Below are 12,031 nucleotides of genomic sequence, written 5' to 3' on the forward strand. Positions count from 1 at the left end.
AGTGTCTGTATGAAGAGGGGCACGTAGATCCAAATATTTTTAGTGCAAAATCCAAATATTTCTTTGGAAAGTTGTCTCAAATGTATTTACTGCAGACATTTCCCTTTGGTTTATTTTTGTGTACAGATGTCATATGCTACCCCCAAATTTCATTTTCATGCTATTTGATAACATTTAGTAAAGATAAATCATTAATTGGATAAATATATTTGCTTTTATGTCTTTTCAAAGTTTTCTTATAAATAATATGTTAAGTAACTCTCTTTGACACACCATATGCCTCATTTTTGATGGGAATGTTGTCAACTACTGCCTCTACATAGCACACAAGAATTAGGTGATTCATCGAGATAATGAATTTCATGACTTTAAAATACAATGTGGTTCCAGCCACGTATAGTTGTATAGATACTAAATAGTCAAAGATAACTTACTGAAGCTCGTTCACAGAACTAAGCTTTCCCCGATATCTCTCCTTCTCCCATAACTCACCCCCCAAATGTCTGGAAGTGTTATCTCAAATGCTTTCCAGGATTTAAATAACAATATTTTAAAAACACTTTTAACACCACAATAAGGAATTTGTTGTCATGACTCGAACAATACGGTTACTCCAGATGCTGTATTCAAACTGTATGGGTCCATTGAAAAAATAGATATAACCTATAAGAAAAAGACCAAAAAGATTTCAAAGTTTGAAAATAAAGTTTTACTCTAGCTACCATTAAAATCTCAATCTGTTAGATTCACTTTTTTAAACATTTCAATGCCTGCATTATAAACACAACTAATGCTTTAACTTATTGCTTATAATTTAAAGAAGGGGAAATGTATAAAGGTTTCAAATTAATTCAAATCTCAAATTAATTGCTGTGTTGGCATGAGTTCCAGTTTTGAGGTTTGAATTTTTTTTTTTCCTTTGGCCATGCCCAGCTATGAAAGTACAGTCTAGACCTCTGGGGAATGACCCCAAATGCTTGTTATTAATATTGGTTATTTGTTGCAAATTAGAGATAATGTCCTTTTCCATAATTAAAGAAAAAAACATTTTATATTTATGATGTTATTTGTCTTCACATATAAAATACTCCCCATTCATCCCTGATTTTAATTATAGTAATACTTTTTGCATCTTGTGTGTTGTGCTTAGTCTCTCAGTCGTGTCCGACTCTTTGCGACCCCATTGACTGTAGCCAGCCAGGCACTTTGGTCCACGGGGATTCTCCAGGCAAGAATACTGGAGTGGGTTGCCATGCCCTCCTCCAGGGGATCTTCCCAACCCAGGGATTGAACCCAGGTCTCCTGCATTGCAGGCAGATCCTTTACCATCTGGGCCACCAGGGAAGCCCTCAATATCTTTAAATTTAATGCCGTGTTTAAGATTTGGCATCTTTTATTCATAGAACTAGCAGTCATTAAGTTAAGCTCTTATTTATTGTAAGCATATTAATTTTTGCTTGCTGACTGTGTAAGTAGTCACAATAAGTAATGCCTTAATTATGCAAGGTTTTCATTAGTGAATCTAAGTTCTAACTGAGGGGCTATAGAAGCTCTCCACTAAGATCAGTGAAATAGTTACCATTTTTCTGGTAGACAGCATCTACTTTATCACCAATTCCTGGGAAGACCTCTTCAATGAGTCTCGGGTAGTCTTTATCCATCACATGGTTAGTGTCATCATAGCTATATAATAAGAAAAAGAAACTCTTAAGTGGGTTGTAGGTAAATTACTTTAGAAATAATACAGTGGATATAATGGCAACTTTCAAAATTGACAAAGTTCCCAATTTTTAAGTCCATTCAAAACACCTGGTAGTTTTTTTAAATTAAGAATTATAATACTGAGTATATAGTAGATACCTGGTGACTACTTTGACTTGCCTAAAGGCAAGTGTTTATAAAGATGGTTATAAACTCATTTCCACTTCAAATTTGTACATCTATTATAAAACTATGTTATTAGGAAAGCATTTTTAGAGCCAAATACATATGTTTCTGGATTGAACAATTGTCTATTGATCTCTCACTATGTGTAAGACAACTTGCTAAGGGCAGTCGTGGATACTAAACTATTTAAGGCTCAGTTTCTGCACAAGGAAGTTACAGAGGCAAATGGTAGTAATAAAGCAAGGGTGGGGAGCATAGATTTCTCCTCCCATAACTGTACATTCCACACTCCTCTTCCCCAGCACAAACTCACACTCTAGCCAACCAAACACATTCTGAAATCAGCCTAGGAGAACAACCTCCCATGATGCACTCTTCCTACTGTTACTGATGAGAGCTTTTTATATTCTTGAGGTACAGTCCAATAAGTAAAAGCTAAGAATCATTGCACCATCAAGAAGGCTAAGACATATACAGATGGCATTGTAACACTAGGCAATAGGGGCTAAACATCATGAGAGAATATACAGGAGATGTCACAGGAATTACATGAGAAGGGAGATAGCCTTTGAATGGGGTGATCAAGAAAGACTGTGCATAAAATGGTATCTCAAATTAACTTTAAACATCAGATAGAATGTCAAGAGGATAAATGTAGGGAAAGACCTCTGGCAAAGAAAATTGTATAAGGGAAGGTTATGCAGAGATAAAAGCACAAAGCTTTTGAGATATGGTAAGCAGTCCATCTTGACCAAACCACAGACCTCATATAGGATAAAGGGACAGAAATACTAGACCAGGTAGAACCTAGATAGTAATATGTAATAGTATTGTATTTAATTGAATTGCATTTAAAGTTGTGAGTGTCATTATCAGAAATAAGTCAAAAAGTAAAGATAATATGTACAGGAGTGTGTGTGTGTACACATGCACACATGAGTGTACGTGTGTAGAGGAAGTAAAGCTACCATTTAAAAAATTCCAAGTTTTGGACACCTATGAGATAATCATCCCTGAATTGACTTGGGCTCACAAACATTGCCAATGTCAATGCCGCCTTAAGCTCTACACATGTTTCCCACAGTCCAGTCCTACTTGGTTTTCACAAGGGTCTGGCTTTACAAAGTATAATGAACCTAGCAGCTTCCTGGCCAACCTCTGCACTGGACCAACAGACTAGAAATTGTGGCCCTTTCGCACTCAGGCTCTCCCTGCACATATTCTTGTGTTCCCTCTGGCCCCAGAAGGTGGGGTTGCATGGAAATTAGGAGAGGATGACAAGAAAGAGAATCCAGGAGAAAGATGAAATGAACATGTCAAAATAAGAGAGACAGCGTTGCCATGGCTTAAGTACAACAAATGCCTAAGAAAGAAAAGTGTGGCCCAGAGGGGGTGAGAATTATATGTGAATTTTTCTAGAAGGCTTGAGACTTTCAAAAGCCTATCTTAGGGGCTACTTGCAGGAGCTGTCACGGAATATGAATGACTCGTTTAACATTTAAAGTAATGCATGAGATAATAATTTTAAGCAACAGGAGATGCTCGAGGCTCACTTCACCCTCTGACACATGATGGGGCGGGGGACGGTAAACATGGCTGCCGTACCTCCAGACTTGGTTTTCTGAAAAGAAGAGCGTCTTCCCTGAATCCTCAAAGTGAAGGGCTGCGCTGATCTTTTTAACGTGTTTTGGAAATCCCAGTTCAGATATTTTTTTTGGGTAATCTTCCAGAATATCATAACCACTAAGTGCCCAAAATTTTCTGCCTAGAATAAGTGAAAGAATCGGTTTATTATTCAAGGGAATCCATTAAAACTCACATATGTAGACCTTTACTTTAGCAAAGAGAAAATCATTTTACACATTTATAAGTAAATTAGTCAATGTTTGTGGTCACTGTGTTTAAGAAACACAAAAGTATGAGCGTTCTTCAAAAATTAAGATCCTAATTTCCTAAATGTAAGCATAGCCAATGGAATATTATAATTAATTTGACCATTAACTCTGAATATTAAGATTGGAGCTGGGTTAAAAACACATTAAGATTTCTACAGAAATAAGCAGCACAGTAGGAAGAGGAAATTAGATTGAAAACTCATGTTTTATACTGGTACAAAAGTTGTCTTCTTCTCTAAAAAGTAACTTTATTATAGCATTAATTATAATAGTCACACAATAGAAACAGCATTAGTAGGATCTATGTAGCTAATACAAATTATGATCACGCAGCTGGAATAGCAATTTGGGAACCTGTGTCAAGGGAACAAGTAAAATATTAAAATGCATACATACTATGAATGGAAATGTTTACTGTATGTTTTACATATGATTAGGGACTAGACAATAAAGTGAGAAAATAAATTGACCTTTCAGAAGGAGGAATTATGAATAATTTTTTTGAATTGTTAAAAATGTACATTGTTATAACATTTTCTCAGCAAATAATTTTTAAGAGGAAATAAGAGAAACAAAGAGTGGATATGAGTAATAATGCAGACTTTTTACTTGTCAAATTGAGGACATTTGGTTTCAGAAAGGTTTCGGGTGCTTTCTGGCTTCCATTTTGTTATACTTGATTCTTAATTTAGACATATTTTTTACAACGATCATTTTATTAAATCTCTGGTAGTTAAAGTTCATCGCTGCCTGCTCCAGGCATATGCGAAGTTTCGCTGGTGGAAATCTTACCTCTAAAGATGAAGATAAGGTCATGGGAAGGGTGCTCATAGGCGGCATCAATACGGTTGGGAAGTTCTGGCCAAAACGATTTTGTTAAAAACAGCTCTGCTTCAACCTGCTGAGGATGCAGCCGCCAGAAGAATCTGACACCAAAGTAAAACCAGAGTTTGTATCATTTGTTTGAGTGCAGTGTTTCTATCCTGCTAGCCACTTGTCTCCACATGAGTACAGATAAGCCAAATACAACCATTCCCTACCACCCGTGGAGGGGCAAGATTTCCACTTCCCTTTAAATGCCAGTTAAACAAGCTGTTTCTGTCTTAACTCTAGCCTAAATACTGAAGTCGAAAAGTCTCATGGAGCCTTTATAAAGGCTCCAGGCCCTTTGTATGTTGGGATCATTTTTGTCAGTTTTGCGTATCTTGCAAGTGGCAAGCAAATATGCCAGGCACTGTGTCAGGCTCTGGAAAGAAAACATGACTGACACAAGCTATGCTCCCAAGAGCTCATGACCTGGGGAATCTGATACAAGAGAAACTACTGGAGCAAAATGAAATTGGAGCTATAATAGAAGAAGAAGGAATGCTATTAGATCACAAATGAGAGAATAATACAGATAATTAAACAATGGATTAATGAGTAAGTGAACAAATAAGGATATTAAAACAGTATCAGAATTAAAAATTAGTATTTCGTTTTTTATCACCTATAGATTTAGGCTGTAACATGCTCATATGTTACCAGAACCAAAGCTTTTCCATACCAAAATGAATTCATGTGAAATTATGAGTAACAACTCACTAATATAGTAATTGATTTCAATTATTGTGTTTTGTTAAATAAATAAATTGTATTCCTATATGTATTTGGTTATTTTTATAAGAAAAACTACAACCAAAGATGCAAAGAAAGCTGTACAATGCCAAGATTATCCGTTGAAAGGTAAAATGTTTATCCATCAGTTATTTTATTTCATCTGATATATGTAAATAAACTGTCCAAAGGTCTGTTATTTTTACTAACTTCACCTCCTTTGGAATTCTGACAAGATGTTTTGGTAATCTCAGACATGACTTCAGAAATGTTCATCGCATGCAGGTTTCATAAAGTAATACTAAGAGTACCTGTCTTTAAAGATCAGTGTTTCTCCGCGGAGACTGGTTATGGCATCAAGGGATAAGGAAGGGTCACATTTGTCTGGCGTTTTCGGATGTTTAGAGTAGGGGTCTTCATCTCCTGGACCTGCAGTCATGAAATGAGTTAAGGAAGTGACTGAGGATGACCTGCTCCTACCATGGAGAGCAGGAAGGGCTTCATCCAGGGAGGGCAGTGGGTCCTGCTACCTCCTACATAATGCGCCAAAGAACCCGTAATCCCTCCTCCTTCCTCCAGGGCTACCACGGCCTTGCCTGTGGGACTTCCCCTTCTGTTTTCAACTTTTAAAACCCTTGAGAATCATCTAAGCTTCAAATTCAGCTTTCTTGAGGTTGGTGATAGAAACGGGCTGGGGGAGCAAGAGACTTTGGGGAAACTATCCCCATGCTTTGCACAACCTATTCACAGACTGCTCCTGAGAAACACATTGCTCTCACAGACATTTCTGGAGGCACGTCATCTCTGTGGGAGCCCTCCTTTGGGCTCTTTCTCAAGCCTACTTGACCAGCTGCCAACATCAGCTCACCTTGCTTTAGAGTTTATCACTGTGTATCTGCATCTCAGTGAAAAGCCGGCCTTCGACCACTCTGGTATGACTTGTAACGTGTTGGTAACTTTCCAACCAGCTCACGTGAGTGCAAAAGGGTTGCAGGACATAAAATCATTCTAAACTTCTTTTTCACTACCTATGTCCTATTAGTTCTGTCATGAAGTCCTTCAGCCAAGATATAGTAGAAATAGTAAAAACTGCAAAATTCTTGCCTGTGCCTTCACGAGCTATTGGGGTAGATTTCAATCCAGAAGAGAAAATAGCTTGGGGCTGGCCTGACCATTGTCTGAGCTCTGTGTTCTAGAAGTGTTTACACTGATGACTGTACTACGGCTGTACTTCTATTTATGGTAGGTATTTTTGCTTGTTTAGGTTGAGGTTTAAGTATTTTGTAAATATTATTGAAAATTTGGAAGGAAAATGAAGAAATTCTTACAATTGTTCACTGTAGATATTGGTTAAAAACTACCATGGGCTACTTGAATGGTTTCTACTGTGGTAAACAGGAGTAGTTGAAAGAATACCCACAATTTATAAAACCTGGTTGAAATCTCACTTTTTCACTGTGAAAGCTACCCCAAAAGCTGTGTTCCTATCTAGTGTGTTTCATCCAGCTGTTATAGACATACTATTTAAACTCTACAGCCTTAGTTTCTTCATTCATCAAATGAAGAATAAAATATTGCCATTTCTTCTGTCAGAGGTATCGTCAGGATATCAAATGTACCTTGCGATGTATAAAATACAAATACAAGGAGTTACATTCTACAAAAACTTTGGGGAATGGAATATTTTCTACTTGAGCAGGTAGATTGATATTTAAAATAAAAATGAGCATGATTCTCCAGGTGTTAATAGCAAAACCAGGACAGTAATATTGGCGATGGTAAATTCATTAATAACTTAGAAAATAAATGTGTATATGTCTTCTGCTGGCAAGCTGATGTATCAGTAGTTACCATAGAGAGACTGAATCCCTTGGACATCATCATCAGGAAGCATAAAGTGGCTTTTGCCAGTGTAGGTGTAGATGGGAAACATGAGTGCTCCTGGGTCCTTGGAGTGGTCCAAACCTAAGGAATGGCCAAACTCATGGGCAGCGACAAGAAACAAGTTGTAGCCTGTAATAAAAGAAAGGAACTGAGAAAATTGGTCCTCCAGTGACCAACTTACAGAATAAACACTCTTTTCTTTGTCTATTTATTATGTCGTCATTTCTCCTTGTCTGTTTGACGCAGTTTTTAAAGTTAATATTCAGTTGCTTAAAGGAAGATTTAAAATGTTGATTTAATCATTATAAGTAATTTGGTAATCCTTTGACTATAGCTGCCTACACAGATTATCAACAGATTGATTAGCAATCAATAAGGTTTTACTGTGAAGACACTAGTAATCCTGATTTGCTCTTTGCTTTCTCATGTCAGTGAGGAAAGTAGAGAGTGATGACCTTAAATGGAAACTCATGGGGGAAAAACTTAGGGTGATACATGTCTAGGGTGCTGCCTAGAAAATCATCTAAACAGGAGCCAGCAATCAAAGGTATGATGACCAAGCACAGAGAATGCATTAAATGCGGTCTCCAGGAATCTGCTTGAGAACAAATTCCTACCAAATGCTCCTTTCCAGTATATCTCTATACTCTAGAATTTAAAGAAGCAGAAACTCTAGACACGACTGGCCGACTTTCCTCTACTGTCAACGACCACTGTGTCTCCGTGTTTACATTATTTCCTTTAGTCATTCTTCACACAAATTTTTGATTCTTCTGGTATTTTAAATAGGAAAACAATAAAATATGGAAAGAAAAAGACACATGAAAGCTGGAGTTGGTGGTTTCAGTTTTACCTTAAATACCCTTTGCTATCATAGCCTATACATGAAGAAAGAATGTAATCAACTTAGTGAACTGTGCGGACTGCAGCATGATCATTCATTAAACCCAGAATTTACGCAGGAACCAAAAACTGAGGCTTACTGTGACTACGCCTTAACAATACTAGGTGTTGCTCTTTCTTCCTAAAACCATTCTTATCTGTGATATATTCAGACTTTAAATATGCAAACTCCCACCTTTTCCTCCAAAGACAGATGGCGGCATAGGCATTAAGACATTGATTATTCAATTCAATTCAATGTCAATTCAATTATTCAATGCCAGTTTTACTTTTTGGAAAAATAATTCCTTTTTTTAAATGAATAATAAAGACTAGATGTTTTTGAGGACTACCCTCTAACTATCACAATTAAGAGTCCATATAGCTCCAAAATTAGGCCCTAGTTGGAATAATTTGGCTTTTCTACCTAAATTAGCATTCTCAATTCTTTTGAGCCTTTAAGATTCAACTACTGACTGAATTCTCTCAACAGTTTCATTTGGCTTTTGTAAATACATTTTAATCTGGTTTGTCTCAGACTTTCTGAAGTAAGAAACTATACTGATTTACTAGAGTGGTATTTGTAAAAATCAGTGGAATAGACAAGTCTAAAGAAGTAATCATATAACAGAGAATAGAAATAGGACTGGATTTGTGCCATTAATATTTCTACAAAGGAAAAAAAACTATTTCAATTCACATCCAACTTATTTATAATCTACATATTTAGCACTAATAGTTTTTAGATTTATATTTGTAATAAACCGTACTTCTTCACATGTCAGAAGTAATCCACAATAATAACACCTTGGTTAACAGAAAGCATTTTGATCCTATTTCAGAGTTAGCTAGAATCCCTCAAGCCACTAGACTAAGTAGATTTTGCTCATTTTTAATGTTGCATATTGGCTTGTCGAAATGCCATTTGTAGAAACTAAGATTATTATCCTTATTAAACTTTTTTGAAAAATATAATCAAATACCAAATATAATTTACAGTATGCTTCTTAACTTCTTTTTAATGGGATCTGATAATCATGAATTATATCTTTATAAGAAATATTACCTTTGGAACTACTTGTCCAGGTTTCATCATCATCAAAATGAGCATCTCCTCCATAATTTGGTCCAGGAGGGAAAGCGTGAGCCAACAGACCAGAGGGTCCATCAAATGGGTAGAAGTCACCGTGCTCTGCACACAAAAACAAGAGTTAAGAATTGAATTTTACCCAGTAGTGCCTAGCCCAGGTGCTTGGTGAATTTTTGTTGAATTCTGTAAAAACTAATGAGTACCTGAAAGAAGGAATAAAAGAATGGAGCCAATAGTAGAATAGAAAAATGTTCAAAAATTATTCTGCATCATTACCTTTAGTTCCAAAAGAGATCATGATATCAGCAGTGCCATTGTGAATTCTGGTAAAATTCAGAGGTGTCACATCAGACCACACCTTGAAGGCTTTTCTGAAGGCCTTTTCCACTTCAGAATGAGTCAGATCAGGTGTATAATTCACAATTCTATTTAACAGAAAAAGCTTGAATCAAACTTTTGGTAAGTGAAAACTCTTTTAGAATATATTTTCTTGGAGTACTGCTTTTCAACTCAAAACGCAATGGCTTCTCTAAAAGTTCTACTAGAGGTCCACTGTTTCAAATAACTTCTTAATTATGATGTCATCAGTTCAGTTCAGTTCATGTCCAACTCTGCGATCCCATGAATTGCAGCATGCCAGGCCTCCCTGTCCATCACCAACTCCCAGAGTTCAGTCAGACTCACGTCCATCGAGTCAGTGATGCCATCCAGCCATCTCATCAAAGAATATAATGCCATGAAGAATTTGATTAGATACTTGAGTACCTCCAAATATTTGACATCTTAAGTTTAAAGTGTTTAGATGTTTACTAAAACTTATATGGCTGCCATGCTAAAAGTTTTGTATCGCTATGGTCTAAACGAATGAAATGGCTCTGTAGAGTTCATAAGAGAGTGAAACTCTCCATTTTTAGCACTCATAATAAATATGATTGTTACATTTTCAAATTTTCTTGAAACTACTCTTTTATTTTGATTTTATATCTGAAAGAAATATATTTAGTTTTGCAAAAAAAATAATGCTGGCTTAATGCAACAATAATATATAATATATTATAAGATATTCTCATCAACAGTATTAAAGTGTGTGCTCTGTGCTTAATTGCTAATTGGGTCTGACTCTTTGCAACCCCAAGACAGTAGCCTGCCAGGCACTTCTATCCATGGAGATTCTTCAAGCAGGAATACTAGAGTGGGTTGCCATGCCCTCCTCCAGAGGATCTTCCAAACCCAAGTATCTAACCCAGGTCCTCTGCACTGCAGGCAGATCCTTTACCATCTAAGCCACCAAGGAAGCCCAAAGTCACTCCTAGACCTACTTAATGTCCAGTTTAAAATCTAAGGCCTACTTAAAACAATGGGACCATACGTGTTCTGTAATCTGTAGCTTGTGCTGAAAATTAGACAGTTGATATTACAGAAAGCAACAAATATTAAAGAAAGAATAGTCTATGATTTACCTGTAGGTTAAGTTCATTTTGGACCACTTGAGAGTTCGAGGAAAAACATTGTATTCACCCACATCAGGGACCCCACATCTTGGTTTTTTCATGATGTCTAAGGTGTTATCATCAAGTCTGCCAGTCACCTCTAAGCCAAAAAATGACTGCATTTCTCTAAGCCTGTCAATCACAGAGCTTGCTGCAGTTTTCTTCAGGATTCCAGCAGGATTCTGAGGATAGTAGTATGATTTCAGGTAGCTCTAAAAAAAGGAGAGCAAAATGACCCTCTTTTAAAGAGAAGGGCATTTATGAGACATATCACATCACTGGAATTGTTAAAATACTCTACCTCTGCAAACTGGAAGTCTTCCTCGGACAAGTCTTCAGAATCTCCATCACTGGGAAGGGGCAGGGACCAACAGGCCGTCCAGCTGAAGAAGAGGAAGCCAGCCAGGACCCTTGGGCGCATCTTGGACGATCCGCCTGGAGGCAGCTGTCTTTTCCCAGACAAGTACCTTTACTTTTATAGACCTACTGTGGTGAGTCATCAGTTATGGACAAGTTTCAACTTCCTAGTCAGTTAAAGGTAAACATGCTTACATTGCGCCTTTTTTTTTCCTCCCGAGAAGTGTGGTTTGTGGTAGAATTTGAGGGAAATCTAATACAAGGGCTTCTCTCCTTTCAGCAGGGTCTCAAAAACCATCTTGCAAAATAACAGCCTCAGCGTATTTATGGCTATTGTGGGAAAAACCAGAGAGTAAAATTTTCACTTCACTTGGCAAAAAAACTTTCCCCTTTGCAGGAGAGCAACTACTTTTTTTTTTTTTCTGATAAGACTATCAAGACAGTACACTTACTTCCATAAAGAGAAACCTAGTCTTGTTTCCAGAATGTTTATAACCTGGTGAGTTTTAAACTTCATTTTTTCCAGAGCACCTAAGAGGTAAATATTATGTATACCCGAAGGCCACAGAATTGGACCAGAACCAAGCTTAGAGACTCACCACTGGATTGAGTGCTGTGGTTGGAATTTAAAAGCACTGATGTGACCTCTCAACCAACATGGAGCCTTGCACAAATTCCCTACAGGTCTAGGCAGAAATAGAAGAATGTGTTAGAATACAATATAATGGAATACAATATAATGGCTAACATATTGAGGGATTACTGCAGGCTAGACTTAAAAGGTGTTATCTCATCTAATCTTTATGACAGCCTTATGAAGTAGGTACTGTTGGAAGACTTGTTTTTCACTTTACGAATGAATAATCTGAGACACAGAGAAGTCAAATACTCATTTAAGGTGATATGGTTAATAAAACGCTTCTACTTGGCATTTGAATCCCGGCCAGTAG

The 12,031-nt window shown here is 36.9% G+C and overlaps 1 protein-coding gene across 1 annotated transcript; it reads right to left on the reverse strand.

The window, feature by feature from the left end:
• Positions 1 to 510: 510 nt before the first annotated feature.
• Positions 511 to 11,146, reverse strand: MMP13 (matrix metallopeptidase 13 (collagenase 3)). The gene is made up of 10 exons (XM_010838870.1): positions 11,026 to 11,146; positions 10,695 to 10,936; positions 9,511 to 9,659; positions 9,211 to 9,336; positions 7,230 to 7,391; positions 5,690 to 5,807; positions 4,575 to 4,708; positions 3,493 to 3,652; positions 1,580 to 1,683; positions 511 to 663 (listed from the first exon to the last, which is right to left on the reverse strand). The coding sequence occupies exons 1-10, from the start codon at positions 11,143 to 11,145 to the stop codon at positions 563 to 565; spliced, it is 1,416 nt and encodes a 471-aa protein (XP_010837172.1). The 5' UTR covers position 11,146; the 3' UTR covers positions 511 to 562.
• Positions 11,147 to 12,031: the final 885 nt, after the last annotated feature.

The sequence above is a fragment of the Bison bison genome, unplaced genomic scaffold (assembly GCF_000754665.1).
Source record: "Bison bison bison isolate TAMUID 2011002044 unplaced genomic scaffold, Bison_UMD1.0 scf7180017864107, whole genome shotgun sequence".
NCBI classification, from domain to species: Eukaryota; Metazoa; Chordata; class Mammalia; order Artiodactyla; family Bovidae; genus Bison; species Bison bison.